This window comes from Oncorhynchus kisutch, linkage group LG6 (genome assembly GCF_002021735.2).
Source record: "Oncorhynchus kisutch isolate 150728-3 linkage group LG6, Okis_V2, whole genome shotgun sequence".
NCBI classification, from domain to species: Eukaryota; Metazoa; Chordata; class Actinopteri; order Salmoniformes; family Salmonidae; genus Oncorhynchus; species Oncorhynchus kisutch.
Window position 1 is genome coordinate 29895169 of NC_034179.2, and position 23061 is coordinate 29918229.

General features: G+C 42.6%; 1 protein-coding gene across 1 annotated transcript in view; it reads right to left on the reverse strand.

Moving 5' to 3' along the window:
- Window positions 1-212: 212 nt before the first annotated feature.
- Window positions 213-23061, reverse strand: part of LOC109892666 (neurite extension and migration factor) — a 72896-nt gene continuing 50047 nt past the window's right edge. Inside the window, exons 2-3 of the mRNA XM_020485371.2 lie at window positions 7557-7681; window positions 213-6562 (exon numbers count right to left, since the gene is read on the reverse strand). Of these exons, the coding sequence (XP_020340960.1) occupies window positions 2565-6562; window positions 7557-7632 (4074 nt within the window). The 5' untranslated portion in view covers window positions 7633-7681 and the 3' untranslated portion in view covers window positions 213-2564. The remainder of the gene's footprint in view (window positions 6563-7556; window positions 7682-23061) is intronic.

Sequence of the window (23061 nt, forward strand, 5' to 3'; positions counted from 1 at the left end):
CAAATATTTAAACCTTTGCAACAGTTACAACAAAACAAAATAATACTAGAATGATTTACATGAAAATCTATAAAACAGCAATAAAATCACAAACATGTCTTTATTTCAGTTTTTCTTTTTGTTTTATCATACTTTTTACACAGTAGCACTATACTCCCACAACAAGATTGGTCTGATTACAAAACTTCCAACAAAATGTTACAACTTTTTTCCCAGTGTTTTACCCTCTTCTTTTTTGGAGTTTTTTTGTTGTCATGTTTGTTATTTTGGTTTTTAAAACCAGAGGCATGTCATTATGCATCCCTTTCACTGCCTGTAAAGGTGAAAAAAGAGTATCCACACTCACAAATACTTCACAGCACTTTCTAAGAAAAATATACACTTAGAAAATATTTTACAAATCGGCACACTGAAAAATATACAAGATTCATCGAGGACGTCAAGAGTTCTTCTGGAATCCCTCTGACAACAACTCTGACAATATTTATAAAGCTCAATATTCTTTTCAACAAAAAAAAGGCAAAACATAATTTCAATTCATGTCAAAATCATGGCAGAATTAGGCTACATCAAACATAACAGTATCTAATACATTCATAAATAGGGCACAGAGGATTTCTTCATCCTTTTTTCAATGACCTGTAAATGAATTTGCTTTCAAGCACCTTTCACAGGCAGCTCAACAGTGGTACATCATATACAACTCTTGTTGGAGAGGAAGTACAGTACATTCAATTGACAATGGGCAGGGATGATATAAGGCAGTCTACTCCACATCACCTGATGGTGACACTTGTCGTGATCCCACATCTAAATGACTAGCCTGGCAACTTGGAGAAGATGGAGGGGAAGGGGGGTTGCGAGAGACAAAGGTCTTCACAATAAATATTGAGCTCTGATGGATAATATCAATTTATGTCAATTGAAATAAATTGTAGAAATCTAATATAGAGCTCCATGTTGGTGCAGTGGTAGGTGAATGCATGAGATTACATGAATCTGTGTGTTAATCTTGAGTATAGTACAAATGCAAACCTCAAGATTTTGAGCGCTTGGGACTATAAGGTTCTATCTGCAAAAATATGATTCTGAGATAATTGGCTTTAAAGTTCCGAACCCTCGTTGGTTTCAATGGTGTCAGCAATATTTATCTTCTATTCTTTTGAACTTAACAACATGAATTGGTGTATTTACAGTACTATATAGGTAGAGAACATTGAACAGATCAAGGCTATGCCAATAACTACATTTTTACAAAAATGCAGATAGAACCTTGTAGTCCGATGATCTCGATTTAATTAACCTGTTAGAGCATATTTAATCCCCTTCTCTGTATCTCCATGCTGGCTGTTGATTTTGAGTTCAGATGGCAATCATTTCAGAAGAATGTATGAAAGAAAAGACAGTCATTTGCATTTTGGTAAAATGTGTATCACTGTCAGCTGCAGGTGCTTGGCAAACGGAATAGATCCCAAGTGTAAGATCTCTGGAATGTCGACCGGCCACCATAGTCCAGAACCCCCACCGCACAACCGTAACAAAAAGAACATGAAACAGCCAATATACATACAGATAGAAAATGTTTATACAGGTACTTGATCAACGTTTGGCACATTAATTCCATTTTCAACATTATAATTATTGTCATATTCTGCAAATAGTGCATATGTCTCTGTACAATAGCATTAACAAATTGCAATTTTGGGTACTTACTCCACTTACCCTCCCACCAACTCTCCCCAAACCATGGCAATAAGCCAATGACAAATAATACCATTTAAAGATATTAATACAATTAGGACAGTTTGATAAATTTGTCTTATTGTTAATACAAAAAGAGTCCCTTTTTTCATTCTGAAAAGTCTGGTTCCCAGCAGAACAGTGATACAGTTCTCCAACACCAGCGAAACATCCACAACTAGAATGGCAGGGTGATATCAGTAATGATAGGATAGGCCTACTGTAACTGTTCACTTATGACTCACTCCACTCTCTCTTCTTACACTGAAGAAAACCACTGTCTGAATGTAAGGACGGACAACCTTTGAACTGGGATTTTATTTTGTGGAGCGCCACAGACAGAATTTTGACATTATTAAGATGGGGCAAGTTGTTCTGCTGAAATGGAGAAATAAAAACACAAAGCAAACCACTAAGTATCACAAAAAAATATTTTCAAAGCAGTTTCAAGGCAATCTTTCTTATTATACAAAAGTCAAACCTAAAGTAACAAAAAACAAAACAATCTAAAGACCAAGAAAGGTGAATCAAGCAGCAGTCAGAAACAAAATGGAGCCACGGTAGTTTGAAAACCCAGTCAAGCTGAAGACAATCAATCACTCAATAGGTAGCTTCTCAGGAACAAATCAAATCTTACATGCAAGTTATTTCGGCTCTATTTAGGGTAAAATAAGCAGGTGGGGTAGTCAAGGTTAATGTCTTTGCCATGCAACACTTGGATTTAAGTCAAAAAGGGAGAGCAGTAAGGGAACCCAGGGAACTGAGCAAGGGGCAGGAGGAAATAGAGTGAGTGGGACATATTTTGCAGCCACCGGTACAAAATATTACCTCAGTTTCTCATAAGAGGCCATCAGAGCTACGTTCTTGCTCGAGTCCCGCTTCCCTGTATTGTTTTCGTCTCGAGCAAATTTTGCACCGGTTTTGTGACGGTACATTTTCTTGTGTGCGGGTCCACAGATGCCAGGTATACCGAGGCTGGACTTGTTAAACATGTTGCAGTCCAGCATGAGAGGGGGGAAGAAGGGGTTTGAAGGAATTAACTTGGCTTGGTTTTTGGCTCCCATGCCCGTTGCCTTCCTGCCCCGTCCTGCCACAGGGGAGGTGGTATAACCACCCTTTTTCCTGACATTAGCTGTTGTTCCCGCCAGGATTTTAAGTGTCTTAGTTTTAAGGCTGTTGGCATCTGGAGGCTGACAGAGTCCAGACATGGGGTCCCACAGTGGCTCGATTGACACCTTCATAAACCTCTGGACCTCTGCCATCCCAGAGGCTATGTTGGACAGGATGTTGGAGGGCTCTTCAAACTCTCGCTGGTCGTCATCCACAGGACTGTTGTTGTTGCCGTCTGCCCAGCCCCCACCATGCTCCTCCAGTAAAGGCCAGTCTTCTGACAGTCCAGCAAGGCCTTCACTTTCTTCACCTTTTGCATTTGCCTTTGCATCAAGCAGGGCTTTTAGCTTTTTGGATGAACTAGAATTCTGTCTAGGGGCTTTGTTCTTCTCTGTCTTGGGGGCCCTTGGAGCCTTGGTTTTCTGTTTACTGGTTGTTTTCCTTTTTGACTTGGGACCTTTAATTCGACCTCCGATGGATTCGGGCTGCTCATCAAAGACGTTGGGGCCATCAACCTTACATGTGCCGTCATTATCATTGAAAGTATGGAACTGGAACTGATGATTGTTTATCGCTCTGCCATCATGGTTTTGTGTTGGCAGGACATTACAGTCCCACTTAGTCCCATCAGGTGTAGTTGAGAGAGTCATGTCTCCTGTCTCTCCCTGAAACTCCCTGGCCTTTCCTAGGCTTTCCCTCATTTCTGTCCCCATCACCTGTGGGGAGAGATTTGGTGTGTCGGGTGGCGACATCTCTGACAACGGCGAGTGCCTGAACTTATCGGGGGTGAAGTTGGAGATGTCCAGTAGGTCTGTAGACTCCCTGAGGGGAGTGATTTCATCGGTACTTTGCTGGATCACCAGTTTGGGACTGCAGTGGGCCAGGAAGTTCTCGTTCACATCCTCTTCACTCTCCTTTTCACAGGACTTGAGACTCATAGAGCTGTAGTTGCTGGAGGTGGCAGACAGTGAACTCATAGAGTCATAGCTGGCCAGCCTGCCGTTCTCTGTGTTTAGAGTGACTCTATGGAACTGCACCTGTTCCTCTTCAGCTGACAGGCTGACTTGTAGGCCTGAGTCTAGTCCTGGTGGCCCCTCAGGTAAATATGCCTTATCATACAGCAGTCTGTTGCCATCTACATTGACTTGACTATATCCTGACAACGGCAAGTTGTTTGTCATTGGCAAAGAAATGGTGCTGGAAAAGACAGAAGGTTCAGGTTTAATATCAGGTGTAAATGATAAATGTTTACCTTCAGACTGCCATGATGTGTGAGTGAAGTTTGGCTCCATTTGATTGGAGCAGTTAGAAGGAGATTGTTGGAGCTCAGACTCTGAGGGTGGGGATAGAACACAGCTCTGGGCCAGCTGTAGGTTAGTGAATGGATTCTCCTCCTGGGAGAGGCCATGAGGAAACTGCTGTCGGGGATGCTGCTGATGCTGCTGTGAGTAATATGTCAGCCCAGTGTTACTGGATGAGTCAGAGGCCTCTAGTAATGTCTGCAGGTAGCCTCCAGGGATGACATGTAGACCACTATTCACATTTACAGGATGGGTCATTGTACTGGAAGGGGAGCAGGGGGCTGGTGTAAAAGGGGACTTTTCATTGGGGTCGACACTGACAGTGGAGTCATCACAAAGCTGGGGGCTGCCTGCAGTGGAGTAAACTATGTCAGGGTGCTGATTTGGGGATAGTGGGCCAACCTCTTGTAGCTGTATCACAGTTTTACCATCCTCCCGCTGAGCCTCGTTCATTTTTTTCAACCTCAGTCTGGCCTCGCTTTTAAATTTCTTTATTTGCACAGTCTTATTCCCAAGTCTTTTCCCCTCCCTCTCTAGCGATCTGCTTTTTCCTGTCACACTGCCTTGGTCTAATCTAGCAGCACAGTCAGAGGTCGTTGTTGTTATAGATTCCATATCTGTACAGGCAGCTTCATTCTCAGCTGCGCCCACCTCTTGCTTGTGATCGGTGAGGTTTGGCGAGAGCTTTACAGCGTGAATTCTTTGAATCCGGACTCTATTTGCAATCCTGTATTTTCTTTTTGTCAGGCTCGAATTAAGGGAACGCCTGCAGCCATTTGGAAATGTGTTTTTATCACCAGCAGCCAGCATGCGCTGCTCCTGCATTTCCTGGCGCCTCTTTTGCCAGTAGTCTTTCAGAGGAGCCATTCTCTGGTACTTATGAACTAAGTCCTTACTTAAGCTTACTGTTGTCTCTGATGTGTCAATTTTTCCCAGCTTTAATAACATGTGCTTCTCCCCTTTAAATCGGTTTATGATGATGTATTTGATTATCACCGGAGGCTCTTTTCGTGAGGATTTTCTCCTCTTCTTTGGACACCAGTCGTCATCCTCCTCTTTTTTTGCACCCACCGTCTCCTTGTCTTTTTTCTCTGTGTTCCTCTCGCTCTCGATAGAATCCACGTCGTACAGATAGTCGTCGCTGTATCTGACTTTCCTCTTGGACCTCAGCCCATAGCTCAGCTGGCTGGAGGAGCTGGAGTTCTCCCTGGAGAGGAAGCAGTGTTTCTGTTTGGTCTGGCAGGTGTCAAGGGAGGATCCAGTACAGGAGCTGTCATCGCTGTACTCTCCAGAGTCCACTGTGGAATTGTTGAAGTCAAACAGGTAGCTGCTCTCTGGACTGACATTCGGTGTCACCTCAGCAGAGCTGCTGCTGTTGTTTTTGTCAACCTTTTCTCCAGCTGCCCAGACTTCAACTATCTCTCCCTTCACCTGTGCCCCTTCAGCTCCCTTCTTCACTGTTCCCTCACCTTCCTTTTTGGCCACGACACTTGGGAAGAAGTTGAACTGGGTTTCCTCCTGAATGGGGTTGGTCTTTTCTCGGACGTTGTCCTGGAAGGACTCGTAGCGGATCTTCAGCGAGCACACGTCACTGCCCAGGGTGGAGTCCTCGTCCTCATCATCAAACATGTAGTTGTCTACGTCCTCTTCTGAGAAGAGGTTGACAGAGAGCTCGTTCTTAGAGCAGAGGTCCAGCAGCTCGATCTTACTCTCGCTGATAAAGGACTCAAAGCAGCCCCAGTCCTGGCTGGAGTTGGCCAGTAGAGCCTCCTCACCATTGCACTTGTCCAGGAGCAGGCCTTCATAGATACTCTTCGACGTGGCGTCCTCCGAGTCGCTGTCCTCCGCTGACTTCTCATCATCTGTCTTCTCCTCTGCCCTGATCTTGTGCTCTGGGTAGCTGAGGAGCTGGTCTGAGAGCAGCTGATCCCCGTAGCGGATTCCATCCCCAGAACTCATGCACTGCATGGCCATGTCAGGACAGGAGACAGGACAGGGGTCGTAGTCCCGGCCCAGGTCCAGCCCTGGCTCAGGCTCTGTAGCATCCTTGGTCTCGATGAAACAGCCCAGGCATGTGCGGCTTTGTGGCATGAGGCAGTCCCCTCCAGACAGGGCTGATACACTCCCTACCTCCATTATTGTGAAAGCTGCTTTGTTACTACAGTCCTCTGGAAGAGCCCAGGGACTCACCTCTTTTGTTGTGCAAGAGGACGTGTGGGAGATGGCATGGATAGAAGAGGATTCATCAGTGGTAGTGGTGGTGATGCTGGGCTCAGAGGTCTCTGTTGGGCTGAGGGGTGAGAATGGGTTCAGTGAGGTCCTCTCACTCTCATGGCCTCCTTTTGGTTGATTGGCTGTAGGTGAGATGGCGGTGCTGTCTGGCTGCAGATTACTGTCCTGGATGTGTGATTCTGTAGAGCAGAACAGAGAGATGATATCAGATAATAACTAATTCACCAGTGAACTCACTGATGGACAATGTGAGAGTACTTTAATATACTGTCCTATATGAGAGGACATTTTAATATACTCTACTATTTCCTATCTTTAATAATTTTTCATTTTCAGCTCAATGTATGTTCCTAGCCTCTCTTACAGTTGATAAAATGTACAGGTCGTTTTTTTTTAACAGGCTGCACAAAGTAATCATTTTGTACAAAGACAAGGAATAATATAGCTAATTCAAGCTGAAAAGGTGAATTCTGCTTTTTATTGAGGAAAATGAAATGCTCATAATTTTCTCATCATTGTGTTTCTTGTGCTTTATAATTTGTGATAAGAATACACTGAGAATAAAATACCCAATAGAAAGTAATGGGACAATTATAGTGGAAATACACCATTAGTCTATTTTTCACTCTTAAATAAGGCCTCTGCACTGCCTCTTCTATTACTCTGGTTCATGTATTTAAAGGATACATGGAAGGAATGACAAACGTAATAACCTTTCCCCTGCTCTTTGTGAGTGGTCTTCCCCCTTTGACATTCAGGATCATTAGGGGTGGGAAAGGATGATAAGTACTTTCAGAAGTAAAAAATGGAGGAAAACATTCCACACATTGGAACGTTTCTGAGCACTGAAACATTGCTCATCCATTCAGATGCAGCAAAGGTTAAGGTCACTAAATATCAAGGCTGGGGCTTCTTGCCTTTCAGTTCTGTGAAGGTAACAGGCAAACTCAATAGCAGAGGAGGTGAAAACAATGCATAGCATAAGAACTCTGTGCCTCCTTGTAACCAGCAGGACATCATGTACTGTGGTAATGTGACAGCATTCCCTCTGTTCCTTAATAGAAACATGTTAAAATGCTAAAACATACAGTATGAAGTGTTGATATACAGGGGTGAGGAATTACATCTTGGTGTGTCCATCATTTTTAAAATTCAAGTATGAAATGTCTTTACCATTCTCATCCTCTTTGTTGATCTGTTCCAGGTTTGGAGCCAGCACAGAAAAGTTGGGTTCTTGAAAAACATCCATCAATTTAGCTTGGTTCTAGTTGTCCCTTACACTTTTGCCACTATCCAACCTGCAAAAACACAGAGAAAGAGACACATGGAGAAATAAAAACACTGGAGCTGACAAAAGGAGAAGGCTTATTATGGCATCATAACAATATACACTGTCACGTACATCTCTGTTGACCCTCGTCTTTGTCAACTACAATGTATGAAAGGCTTCAAAAGTGCCTAGGGAATGGAGATTTTATGTATGAAAATGTTTAAAAAAAAACTATATTTCTCCTCAATAACATGGCTTTTTGCCGACGATTCTATTTCTTTGTTCCCCTAAAATATCTGTCCCAATCTACGGGCTATTAAGGGATATTGGGCACCAATATAGGAGACTGACATATATTGTATATTGTATCTAGTAGACTTTTCAACACCTGAGCCTCAGGCTGTATGCAAATTGTAGGCAAATCCTCCTGGCCTTTTGTATATTGCTTTAATCAAGCATTTCTCAGCTCTGAAAACTCCTCAATAACTTGCTTGCTTTATGAGAATTGCTCTAAGCAAATGTCAGAAGTAACAATAGTATAAAATCACACCAACAAGATCCGATTTCTGTACCATATTCAATATTCTTAGCTCTCTAACTCTCCTGTTCACTCTTTCCCACTCACCGTCCTCCTCCAACCATCCATTTTCTTGCAACCAAGGAGCAAAAACAAATGGCCAGATTAATGAAGATGGAGAAGAAGCAATAAGAGGTTGCATAAAATTAGCCTTCTGTCTAACGATCATGTCCAATTTAACACCTTATTAAGCCATGTTGTTTCATCTCCTGGAGGCCATTTGCGACAAAGGTTTGTGAGCCGCATGAAACAAGACTTTCTGCCAGTGCAGTGCTGACTCACTGCCAGCTGGAATGATGCTGGTAACCTGGACTGGGTCTCTGTCTCTGTGTAATTAACCTGGGTCTCTGTGTTAACCTGGCCAACCATGGGTCTTTGTGTTAACCTGGCCTGAGTACTCTGTGTTAACTTGGCTATTGTTCTATGTTTAAACCTGGCCATTATTCTCTGTTTTAACCTGGCCATTATTCTCTGTTTTAACCTGGCCATTATTCTCTGTTTTAACCTGACCAGCCATGGTCTTTGTGTTAACCTGACCAGCCATGGTCTTTGTGTTAACCTGACCAGCCATGGTCTCTGTGTTAACCTGACCAGCCATGGTCTTTGTGTTAACCTGACCAGCCATGGTCTTTGTGTTAACCTGACCAGCCATGGTCTTTGTGTTAACCTGACCAGCCATGGTCTCTGTGTTAACCTGACCAGCCATGGTCTTTGTGTTAACCTGACCAGCCATGGTCTCCGTGTTAACCTGACCAGCTATGGTCTTTGTGTTAACCTGACCAGCCATGGTTTCTGTGTTAACCTGACCAGCCATGGTCTCTATGTTAACCTGACCAGCCATGGTATCTGTGTTAACCTGACCAGCTATGGTCTTTGTGTTAACCTGACCAGCCATGGTCTTTGTGTTAACCTGACCAGCCATGGTCTTTGTGTTAACCTGACCAGCCATGGTCTCTGTGTTAACCTGACCAGCCATGGTCTCTGTGTTAACCTGACCAGCTATGGTCTTTGTGTTAACCTGACCAGCCATGGTCGTTGTGTTAACCTGACCAGCCATGGTCTCTGTGTTAACCTGACCAGCCATGGTCTCTGTGTTAACCTGACCAGCCATGGTCTCTGTGTTAACCTGACCAGCCATGGTCTCTGTGTTAACCTGACCAGCCATGGTCTCTATGTTAACCTGACCAGCCATGGTCTCTGTGTTAACCTGACCAGCCATGGTCTCTATGTTAACCTGACCAGCCATGGTCTCTATGTTAACCTGACCAGCCATGGTCTCTATGTTAACCTGACCAGCTATGGTCTCCGTGTTAACCTGACCAGCCATGGTCTCTGTGTTAACCTGACCAGCCATGGTCTTTGTGTTAACCTGACCAGCCATGGTCTCTATGTTAACCTGACCAGCCATGGTCTTTGTGTTAACCTGACCAGCCATGGTCTCTGTGTTAACCTGACCAGCCATGGTCTTTGTGTTAACCTGACCAGCCATGGTCTTTGTGTTAACCTGACCAGCCATGGTCTTTGTGTTAACCTGACCAGCCATGGTCTCTGTGTTAACCTGACCAGCCATGGTCTTTGTGTTAACCTGACCAGCCATGGTCTTTGTGTTAACCTGACCAGCCATGGTCTCTGTGTTAACCTGACCAGCCATGGTCTCTGTGTTAACCTGACCAGCTATGGTCTTTGTGTTAACCTGACCAGCCATGGTCTCTGTGTTAACCTGACCAGCCATGGTCTCTGTGTTAACCTGACCAGCCATGGTCTCTATGTTAACCTGACCAGCCATGGTCTCTGTGTTAACCTGACCAGCCATGGTCTCTGTGTTAACCTGACCAGCCATGGTCTCTATGTTAACCTGACCAGCTATGGTCTCCGTGTTAACCTGACCAGCCATGGTCTCTATGTTAACCTGACCAGCCATGGTCTCTATGTTAACCTGACCAGCCATGGTCTTTGTGTTAACCTGACCAGCCATGGGTCTCTATGTTAAACTGACCATGGTTCTCTCTCTGTGTTAACCTGGCCACGGTTATCTGTGTTAACCTCCCACTGGGCAAAAACTGTTTGAATCAATGTTGTTTCCACATAATTTCAACCCAAAAAATGTAATGTGATGATGTTGAATCAATGTAAAAAAACTGATTGGATTTGCAAAATGTCATCAGTGTATCTATTTTTACCCAACCTAAATCCAATGTCAATCTGATTTCACGTTAGTTGGCAACAAAAAAAGACGGTGAACTGACGTCTATGCCAGCGGGCTGGCCATGGGTCTCAGTGTTAACCTGATCATGTCTGTGTTAACCTGACCATGGGTTGCTGTGTTAACCTGACCACGGGTCTCTGTGTTAACCTGACCACGGGTCTCAGTGTTAACCTGACCACGGGTCTCAGTGTTAACCTGACCACAGGTCTCAGTGTTAACCTGATCATGTCTGTGTTAACCTGACCACGGGTCTCTGTGTTAACCTGACCACGGGTCTCAGTGTTAACCTGACCACGGGTCTCAGTGTTAACCTGACCATGTCTGTGTTAACCTGACCACGGGTCTCAGTGTTAACCTGACCACGGGTCTCAGTGTTAACCTGACCACGGGTCTCAGTGTTAACCTGACCACGGGACTCTGTGTTAACCTGACCACGGGTCTGTGTTAACCTGACCATGTCTGTGTTAACCTGACCACGGGTCTCAGTGTTAACCTGACCACGGGTCTCAGTGTTAACCTGACCACGGGTCTCAGTGTTAACCTGACCACGGGTCTCTGTGTTAACCTGACCACGGGTCTCTGTGTTAACCGTACCACAGGTCTCAGTGTTAACCTGACCACGGGTCTCAGTGTTAACCGTACCACAGGTCTCAGTGTTAACCTGACCACGGGTCTCAGTGTTAACCTGACCATGGTTCTCAGTGTTAACCTGACCATGTCTGTGTTAACCTGACCACGGGTCTCAGTGTTAACCTGACCACGGGTCTCAGTGTTAACCTGACCACGGGTGTAACAGATGTCCAGCGTAGACAAGAAGACTGGTCTCGGCACAAGTGTAATATATGTGATCATGTATCGTAACTCTCTTGTGTTGTGATTTTAAAGAAAGGAATACCCAGCCAGCGGGCCAAGTTGATTGGTGTTTGTTCTGAGGATAGACACAAGGGTTGCCCATTAGATGTGCAAGACAACAGTATGTTGATGGCTGTAGATTTGCGATCCATCGCTTCCATGTCAATATCAGAATGGGTATTTTGTAATCAAACATAACCATGACAAAAAGAGTACAAAATACATTAAATGTAAGTACCTGATGATAGACACAAGGAATCACATTAGATGTGCAGGTCAACAGTATGTTGATGGCTGTAGTTTCATGGTTTGTCTGTTAGCATGGAAATGACTATGATTTAGCAGGGACTAATGTGACCATTACCATCTTGAGCATGCTAGCTAACTCACTCTTACAGAAATAACATGCAAAAGCACATCCCAAGATGCTCCCAATATCTAACAGGTACTGTACACATATTCCTTCATAAAGTATTCACACTGCTTGACTTTTTCCAAAGTTTGTTGCCTTACAAAGTGGGATTCAAATGGATTTAATTGTCATTCTTTGTCAACAATCCTCACAAAATATTCTAATGTGGTAGAAAATGTGGAAGAATTTGGGAGAAAAATGTGGAAGAAAAATTCTAACATTTGTAAAAGATTTATGAAGTATAAAACACTAATATATTTTGATTAGATAAGTATTGTTGTTGTTAGAATCACCTTTGGCAGTGATTACAGCTGTGAGTCTTTCTGGGTAAGTCTCTAAGAGATTTCCACACCTGGATTGTGCAACATTCCACCTCTGTCAAATTGGTTGTTGATCATTGCTAGACAACCATTTTCAGGTCTTTCCATAGATTTTCAAGCAGACTTAAGTCAACACTGTAACTAAGCCACTCAGGAACATTCACTGTCCTCTTGGTAAGCAATTCCAGTGTAGATTTGGCCTTGTGTTTTAGGTTATTGTCCTACTGAAAGGTGAATTCATCTCCCATTGTCTAGTAGAAAGCAGACTGAACCAGGTTTTCCTCTAGGATTTTGCCTGTGCTTAGCTCCATTCTGTACATGTTCTATCCTGAAAAACTTCCCAGTCCCTAACAATTACAAGCATACCCATAACATGATGCAGCCAACACTATGAATAAAAATATGGAGAGTGGCACTCAGTAATGTGTTGTATTGGATTTGCCCCAAACATAACACTTCGCTTTCAGGACAAAAACTTAACTGCTTAACATCTTTTGAAGTATTACTTTAGTGCCTTTTAGCAAACAGGATGCATGTTTTGGAATTTTAAATTTTTTGTCCAGGCTTCCTTCTCGAAAAACATAATTCCACTTTGACATTATGGGGCATTATTGTGTGTAGGCCAGCGACAATTTTAAATTCCATCTGCAACACAAGAGTATGTGGAAAAAGTCAAGGGGCGTGAATAATTTCTGAAGGCACTGTATACACATCAGGACATGTACGTAGTGGACTCGTACACATTGTAGAATACGTTATTTCAGAAGGTGACCTACATGCTTGCATGTCAATATCAGACTGGGAAGAATGTATTTTCGCCATCTCCCCCTATCTGCAAGCATGACTCATGGCATAACACCTTATTGTAAATTCAACCAACCAATAGGAATACAGAAACATCGAATACATATTTTTTTTAAATGATCGCCTAGAATTACATACCGAAATCTAACTGCCTGTAGCTCAGGACCTGAAGCAAGGATATGCATATTATTGATACCATTTTAAACACTTTGAAGTTTGTGAAAATGTTAAATTAATGTAGGAGAATATAACACATTAGATCTGGTAAAAGATAATACGTGTTTCTTTGTGTTTTTTGTTCCATTATCTTTGAAATGCAAGAGAAAGGTCACAATGTATTATTCCAGGTTAGGCTCAATTTTGATTTTGGACACTAGATGGCAGCAGTGTATGTGCAAAGTTTTAGACTGATCCGATGAACCATTGCATTTATGTTCAAAATGTTGTATCAAGTCTGCCCAAATGTGCCTAATTGGTTTATTAATACATTTTCAAGTTCATAACTGTGCACTCTCCTCAAACAATATAATGTTATTATTTCACTGTAATAGCTACTGTAAATTGGACAGAGTAGTTAGATTAACAAGAATTTGAGCTTTCTGCCCATATCGGATATGTCTATGTCCTGGGAAATGATTGTGTTACTTACAACACCGTGCTAATCACACGTTTACTCAACCTTCCCACGGGGGGGGGGGGGGGGGGGGGGTGGGGGGGGGGGGGTGCACCGAGCCTGTAGAGGTTAACCTGGCAAAGGGCCTCTGTGTTATCCTGGCCATGGTTCTCTGTCTGTTTTATCATGGCAATCGGTCTCTGTTTTACCCTGGCCACTCTGTCTACCACTGTGCACAAATTTTACTGAAAAGACTCTGGTCTACTCTTAAGTTATCATGATGAGTCCTTGGGAAGTGGAATTAAAATCTTAACTGCAGAATTGTCTTATCTCAGCACTGCGTAGAGAGAGACCACTGGAAACAGAGTAGTACAGGGAGAGAGTTTGCAGAGATATGAAACATTATCTTCAGCGGGAGATGCTCAGCATCTTTTTACAACTGAAAACAACACCTGGTGGGCCCAAGATGACAAATGCGTGAAAGTATAACTGCCAGACTTGAATCCATTACTGGCATGGAGTAGCATATGTGGTTGTCAAACCCTCGTGAGGCACATTCAATGTATTTTTTTTTTAAAGTATGTATGCAGAGAAAAGGAAAACAGGTCCTATCATCTGAAATGAAGGCCCAGGTTATCATAGCTCTCTCTCTACTCAGAAGGGGTCACTGTTAAACAGAAAGGATCACTGCTGATGCAGGAGAATCACCTTCACTTGTACAAGTCCACAATTACGTCCACATCACCTGATCCATCTGCTGCAGTCAGGGATCTAAATGGGAGGATCTGTGACACACACTGACACTGCTCTGTGCCTTTCTTCTCAGGAGGAACAACTGACTTCCCAGATAAAACCCTGAATTTCATATGAACCAGATATGTTTTTCTTGAAATTTGAAATGGTTACTCTTTGTACTATGTTTTAACTACAGAAGACTTTCTAAAAGACATGCTATATGGTGGTGCTAGACTACAACATAGCCATGGTTGACCTGTTTCACTTAAAATAATGAAATGCTATGGATTTGTACTAGGGCACAGCAGTATCCCATTACAGGAGTATGTTGATGTTATAGCAAATTGTAAGTCTTCAACAGTCAACTTTCAAAATTATACAAAGTTCTGTTTGCAAGATACAATTGAAAACTGTTGTCCTGATTTTTTAAATTTTATTTTACCTTTATTTTTACGAGGCAAGTCAGTTAAGATTTTTAAAATTTTATTTTACCTTTATTTTTACTAGGCAAGTCAGTTAAGAACACATTCTTATTTTCAATGTTGGCCTAGGAACAGTGGGTTAACTGCCTGTTAACTAAAACCGGCCATCTTTAGACTAGTTGAGTATCTGGAGCAACAGCATTTGTGGGTTCGATTAAAGGCTCAAAATGGCCAGAAACAAATAACTTTCTTCTGAAACTCGTCAGTCTATTCTTGTTCTGAGAAATGAAGGCTATTCCATGCGAGATATTGTCAAGAAACTGAAGATCACTGTGTACTACTCCCTTTGCAGAACAGAGCAAACTGGCGCTAACCAGAATAGAAAGAGGAGTGGGATGCCCCGGTGCACAACTGAGCAAGAGGACAAGTACATTAGAGTGTCTAGTTTGAGAAACAGACGCCTCACAAGTCTTCAACTGGCAGCTTCATTAAATAGTACCCGCAAAACACCAGTCTCAACGTCAACAGTACAGAGGCGACTCCGTGATGCTGGCCTTCTAGGCAGAGTTGCTAAGAAAATGCCATATCTCAGACTGGTCAATAAAAAGAAAAGATTAAGATGGGCAAAATAACACAGACACTGGACAGGGGAACTCTGCCTAGAAGGCCAGCATCACGGAGTCGCCTCTTCACTGTTGACTTGAGACTGGTGTTTTGCAGGTACTATTTAATGAAGCTGCCAGTTGAGGACTTGTGAGGCATCTGTTTCTCAAAGGAGTGATGGATTGCTGATAATGGGCCTTTGTACGCCTATGTAGATATTCCATAAATTTTTGGGTATTTAATTTTACCGTTATTTAACAAATAAGAACAAATTCTTATTTTCAATGACGGCCTAGGAACAGTAGGTTACCTGCCTGTTCAGGAGCAGAACAACAGATTTGTACCTTGTCAGCTCAGGGGTTTGAACTAGTCCAACGCTCTAACCACTAGGCTACACTGCCGCCTCCCAAATCAGCCGTTTCCAGCTACAATAGTAATGTACAACATTAACAATGTCTACACTGTATTTCTGATCAATTTGAATTTTTCTTTCAAAAACAAGGACATTTCTAAGTGACCCCAAACTTTTGAACTTTAATGAACATTATACTGCACCCTTTTTTTTCACCTTTATTTAACCAGGTAGGCTAGTTGAGAACAAGTTCTCATTTACAACTGCGACCTGGCCAAGATAAAGCATAGCAGTGTGAACAGACAACACAGAGTTACACATGGAGTAAACAATTAACAAGTCAATAACACAGTAGCAAAAAAAAGAGAGTCTATATACATTGTGTGCAAAAGGCATGAAGAGGTAGGCGAATAATTACAATTTAGCAGATTAACACTGGAGTGATAAATGATCAGATGGTCATGTACAGGTAGAGATACTGGTGTGCAAAAGAGCAGAAAAGTAAATAAATATAAACAGTATGGGGATGAGGTAGGTAAATTGGGCTATTTACCGATAGACTATGTACAGCTGCAGCGATCGGTTAGCTGCTCAGATAGCAGATGTTTGAAGTTGGTGAGGGAGATAAAAGTCTCCAACTTCAGCGATTTTTGCAATTCGTTCCAGTCTCAGGCAGCAGAGAACAGGAATGAAAGGCGGCCAAATGAGGTGTTGGCTTTAGGAATGATCAGTGAGATACACCTGCTGGAGCGCGTGCTACGGGTGGGTGTTGCCATCGTGACCAGTGAACTGAGATAAGGCGGAGCTTTACCTAGCATGGACTTGTAGATGACCTGGAGCCAGTGGGTCTGGCGACGAATATGTAGCGAGGGCCAGCCGACTAGAGCATACAGGTCGCAGTGTTGGGTGGTATAAGGTGCTTTAGTAACAAAACGGATGGCACTGTGATAAACTGCATCCAGTTTGCTGAGTAGAGTATTGGAAGCTATTTTGTAGATGACATCGCCGAAGTCGAGGATCGGTAGGATAGTCAGTTTTACTAGGGTAAGTTTGGCGGCGTGAGTGAAGGAGGCTTTGTTGCGGAATAGAAAGCCGACTCTAGATTTTATTTTAGATTGGAGATGTTTGATATGAATCTGGAAGGAGAGTTTACAGTCTAGCCAGACACCTAGGTACTTATAGATGTCCACATATTCAAGGTCGGAACCATCCGGGGTGGTGACGCTAGTCGGGCGTGCGGGTGCAGGCAGTGAACGGTTGAAAAGCATGCATTTGGTTTTACTAGGGTTTAAGAGCAGTTGGAGGCCACGGAAGTAGTGTTGTATGGCGTTGAAGCTCGTTCGGAGGTTAGATACACACATTCCTTTGCTTGAAGCCATATTGAGAAATATTAGTCAAAACCGTGCTCTTACATAGCTGCTAAGCAAGTGAATAAAAAATAATCTCCTGAAATGTTGATTATTGGATCATTTGCTTGAGTCCACGTTCAGTACAGTAACACCCTTACTAGACCGGCCACATTGCGTGCACAAGCGTAGCAAAATAAATGCGTCTGCGTAGCCAGGCGCTAAAATAGAACTTGGTTCTAGTAGAGGCGCTTCACGTGCTGCAAGTCCCCTCCTTGCTGGATATCACAAAGATACAAACCCACGAGGATAGATTAATCAAGTATAACTAACTAAAAACGAAATAGGTTTACCTTTTTATCTGTGGATTAATTGTCCGAGAAGAGAAACAAGATTATGTAAAACTCCAGATAAAATTCTACAAAGAACCAGCTAAAAAGAGGACCATATGCATGTCAGGTAAAATAACAACAGAATGTTCATCTCCCAGGACATCAATGTTACCTACAGTACCTTCGGAAAGTATTCAGACCACTTTGGTACTTTGTTGAAGCACCTTCAGCAGCGATTACAGCAGCGAGTCTTCTAGGGTATGACGCTACAAGCTTGGCACACCTGTATTTGGGGAGTTTCTCCCATTCTTCTCTGCAGATCCTCTCAAGCTCTGTCAGGTTGGATGGGGAGCGTTGCTGCACAGCTATTTTCAGGTCTCTCCAGAGATGTTCGATCGGGTTCAAGTCTGGGCTCTAGCTGGGCACTCCTGTGTTGTTGTGGCTGTGTGCTTAAGGTCGGTGGCCTGTTGGAAGGTGAACCTTCGCCCCAGACTAAGGTCCGGAGCGCTCTGGAGCAGGTTTCATCAAGGATCTCACTGTACTTTGCTCCGTTCATATTTTCCTCGATCCTGACTAGTCTCACAGTCCCTGTCGTTTTAAAACATCCCCACAGCACAATGCTGCCAACACCATGCTTCACTGTAGAGATGGTGCCAGGTTTCCTCCAGATGTAACGCTTGGTATTCAGGCCAAATAGTTCAATCTTGGTTTCATCAGACCAGAGAATCTTGTTTATCATGGTTAGAGAGTCTATTGGTGTCTTTTAGCAAACTTTTACTGAGGAGTGGCTTCCGTCTGGCCACTCTACCATAAAGGCCTGATTGGTGGAGTGCTGCAGAGATGGTTGTCTTCTGGAAGGTTCTCCCATTTCCACAGAGGAACTCTAGAGTTCTGTCAGAGTGACCATCGGGTTCTTCGTCACCTCCCTGACCAAGGCTAAGTTTGGCCAGGCGGCCAGCTCTAGGAAGAGTCTTGGTGGTTCCAAACTTCTTCCATTTAAGAAGGATGGAGGCCAATGTGTTCTTGGGGACCTTCAATGTTTCAGAAATGTTTTGGTACCCTTCCTCAGATCTGCATCTCAACACAATCCTGTCTCGGACCGCTACGGAAAATTCCTTCGACCTCATGGCTTGGTTTTTGCTCTGACATGCACTGTCGACTGTGGGACCTTGTATTTTCAGGTGTATGCCTTTCCAAATCATGTCCAATCAATTGAATTTATTTACCACAGGTGGACTCCAATCAAGTTGTAGAAACATCTCAAGGATGATCAATGGAAACAGGATGCACCTGAGTTCAATTTTGAGTCTATTAGCAATGGGTCTGAATACTTATGTAAATAAGGTATTTCAGTTTTTTTTTAAATACATTTGCATTTATTGCATTTATTGTGTGTAGATTGCTGAGGATTTAAAAAAATGTCATCCATTTTAGAATAAGGCTGTAACGTAACAAAATGTGGAAAAAGTCAAGAGTACTTTCCGAAGGCACTGTAGTTGTGGCAAGCACCCCCCCCCCTTACTAGATCTGACTTTGCTGATAGCTACCTTATTGACGAAAAAATGTACTTACAATGACTGTGATATGTGGTTGTCCCACCTAGCTCTCTTAAGATGAATACACTAAATGTAAGTCACTCTGGATAAGATGTAAATGTAAACACTTGAAATTCAACACAAATAAAACAACCAGCAGCACCAATGATACCATCGCTGTACATTACTTGAATTTAGAAGCCATTCCAATAGTGCAGTGTTTTAAACCTGTGACCTTCCATACATATCAGGAGGATTGTCAAGGCCAAGGAGGAGCTGCTTTTTTTCATATCAAAGCTACTAATATAAATTCTGATAACAGAAGCTCTAATCCGTAAATCCATAATAGCACTTTACTGTGACTTCCACAAACAGCTTAGAAGGGCAGCATACATTTTTATTGAACAGGTGTACTACAGGATTTCAAAGGCCATCTGGGCGAGGGGCAACCTTGTACTGGAAATACAGAGTAGACAGGTAGGTTGCAGAGGTGGAAAACCTGCAGTGGAAAACTGGAGGTACTGAGGAGGAAAATATGTTTTATGCTTTTTATTGGTTATTTATTACCCCGACCCATACCATTACTTTGAGCATACAGACGACTATATCTGGCGTGTCCCTTCTGTCTTGCATCATATTATGATTCATTTAATCTACTTGCGTGATGGATGGACTACTCGCGCAGGCTCAAATTGACAGTCACACTTAGAGTACTAACTGTATATACACACATTTTGTGTACGAGAGTGTGTCTGGTTTTCAACCTGGGGTACTGCAGGTGGTCTAGCCTTGTTTTTGTTTTTTTATGTTTTCTTCAAAAAATAATAACAGTTGGGAGTATTACCAGTATTATAAGCAGAGAGAGAGAGAGAGCAGATGAGCTCCCACATTTTTCAGCATGTTTTTAAAAAAATTGATAGATTTAGAGTTAGACAAACATAGAGTATTTGGCAGGGACATATACAGGATGCTACGCTAAACAAAATAACTTTCACTCCAAGTCGAAACTCCAAACTTACAACCTGATTTTGGATGGAATTACCTGGAATGCTTATACAGCAATAGTTATACAGCAAATGCTCTGGCAAACAAACAGAAACCTGAAAACACCATCCAACCTGGAGCTGAGTGAGTAATGCTTAGCCTGAAGCAATTTCTTACTTTCAAAAGCCATGAAGAAAAATACTCTACAATGATATACAGTGGGGCAAAAAAGTATTTAGTCAGTCACCAATTGTGCAAGTTCTCCCACTTAAAAAGATAAGAGAGGCCTGTAATTTTCATCATAGGTACCCTTAAACTATGACAGACAAAATGAGAAGAAAAAAAATCCAGAAAATCACATTGTAGGATTTTTAATGAATTTATTTGCAAATTATGGTGGAAAATAAGTATTTGGTCAATAACAAAAGTTTATCTCAATACTTTGTTATATACCCTTTGTTGGCAATGACAGAGGTCAAACGTTTTCTGTAAGTCTTCACAAGGTTTTCACACACTGTTGCTGGTATTTTGGCCCATTCCTCCATGCAGATCTCCTCTAGAGCAGTGATGTTTTGGGGCTGTTGCTGGGCAACACGGACTTTCAACTCCCTCCAAAGATTTTCTATGGGGTTGAGATCTGGAGACTGGCTAGGCCACTCCAGGACCTTGAAATGCTTCTTACGAAGCCACTCCTTCGTTGCCCAGGTGGTGTGTTTGGGATCATTGTCATGCTGAAAGACCCAGCCACGTTTCATCTTCAATGACCTTGTATGGGTTCACCACTCCAATCCAGATGTGTTGGTCATTACTGAGATGTGGTTAAGGATGAGTGTTTTGAATACTGATGTTAACCTTTCTGGTTATAACCTTTTTCGGCAAAAAAGATCTTCCAAAGGTGGGGGAGTGGCAATCTTTACCAAGGATCACCTTCAGTGCTCGGTTGTCTCCACCAAGTCTGTCCCCAAACAATTTGATTTGATGGTTTTAAGTATTAAACTTTCAAATAGCTCTTTGTTGACTGTTGCTGGGTGCTATCGTCCACCATCAGCACCAGCCTGTACCCTAAGCTCTCTCCTGGCCCCTTACACTAAGTCTGAATTTGTCCTGCTAGGTGACCTAAACTGGGACATGCTTAAACCACCTGACCAAGTCCTAAAGCAATGGGACTCCCTACATTTTTCTCAGATTATTACCAATCCCACAAGGTATGACTCCAAACACCCAGAAAAGGCTACTCTTCTTGATGTTATCCTCACAAATATTTGTGATAGCTATCAGTCTGGTGTTTTCTGTAATGACCTTAGTGATCACTGTTTTACAGCCTGTGTTCGTAATGGCGACCTGTCCTGATTCGTCATAGACGCTTGGTAAAAAACTTGAATGAACTTTAACGAGAATCAGCTTGATCGGTTTGACCGTGATCTTGCAGAGTTACTCCACCACAAGAATTGCATTTGGCAAAATGCTCAGCACATGCATACTCGGGCTGAGAATGATAAATAAGTGCACTCAGGTTATCCGGAAAGGCCAAAGTTCGTTACTTTAAGGAGCCGTTCTCTCTCTGTGAGTCTAACCCCAAGAAGTTCTGGAAAACTGTTAAAGACCTGGAGAGTAAGCTGCCCATGTACCTTAAAGTTGATGATGTGGTTGATATTGACAAGAAGCACATGACTAAACTCTTTAATCACCACTTCATTAAGTCAGGATTCCTATTTGACTCAGCCATGCCTCCTTGCCCGTCCATCATTTCCTCATCTCCCACCCCTTCTAATGCGACTATCCCCAATGCTTCGCCCTCTTTTCCCCCTGCCCCGCTACAAAGTTTCTCCCTGCAGGCAGTCATTGAGTCCGAGGTGCTAAAGGAGCTCCTTAAACTTGACCCTAAAAAAACATCTGGGTCAGATGGTTTAGACCCTTTCTTCTTTAAGGTTGCTGCCCCTATCATCACCAAGCCTATTTCTGACCTTTTTAACCTGTCTCTCCTTTCTGGGGAGGTTCCCATTGCTTGCAAGGCAGCCACGGTTCATCCTTTATTTGAAGGGGGAGATCAAGCTGATCCTAACTGTTATAGGCCTATTTCTACTTTGCCCTGTTTATCAAAAGTGTTGGAAAAACCTGTCAATAACCAACTGACTGGCTTTCTTGATGTCTATAGTATTCTCTCTGGTATGCAATCTGGTTTCCGCTCAGGTTATGGATGTGTCACTGCAACCTTAAAGGTCCTCAATGATGTCACCAGTGTCCTTGACTCTAAGAAATGTTTTGTTGCTATTTTTATTGACTTGGCCAAAGCTTTTGATATGGTAGACCATTCCATTCTTGTGGGTCGGCTAAGGAGTATTGGTGTCTCTGAGGGGTCTTTGGCCTGGTTTGCTAACTGCCTCTCTCAATGAGTGCCCAATAATGTTTGTAACATATTTTGTGCTGCTACCATGTGTTGCTACCATGTTGTTGTCATGTTGTGTTGCTACCATGCTGTGTTGTCATGTGTTTCTGCCTTGCTATGTTGTTGTCTTAGGTCTCTCTTTATGTAGTGTTGTCTTTCTTGTCGTGATGTGTGTTTTGTCCTATATTTATATATATATATATATTTTTTTAAATTGTTAATCCCAGCCCCCTCCCCGCACGAGGCCTTTTGCCTTTTGGTAGACCGTCATTGTAAATAAGAATTTGTTTTTAACTGATTTGCCTAGTTAAATAAAGGTTAAATCCAAATAAATAAATAAGCAATTGTACATTAATTTTCACAATGCAAATGGTTTAAAATAATAATAACAAAATTATTGTTGCATTCACTGATAAAACTGACTCCAATTTTGACCACCAATATATTTTATGTAAAAAAGAAATCTGCGAATTCGTGAATGGTGGTCTTCAAGAGCTTTCTGAATAAGTTTAACTCCAAAGTGTTAAGATGCAGGCTGGGAAGGCACTGACTGACTGATTGATGCAACAATCGTATTTTCACTCCAGGGAAATAACCCCACAACCCACCTCACATACTATTACACTGACAGCCATCAGGACAGCACAGAGTGGGGATATGAAAGACTTCCCAAGTGATTCCACTACTGAGGCATAAACACAGGACAAAATAATACAAAATAGAATGAAACAAAACTCCACAGAGGGCTGGAGAGGAGGAAGCACCGCCCACTAGGGATTAGCATGGGTAACCGGGATCCTCGGGAACACTTCATATTTCCAGAAAAAAAGAAAGGGCAATACCCAGGAAATTACTAATAGTTTCCCCAATGTCGGCGCTAATGCAATTCCACAAAATACACAACATGCGCAGTATCAGATGATCAAAAA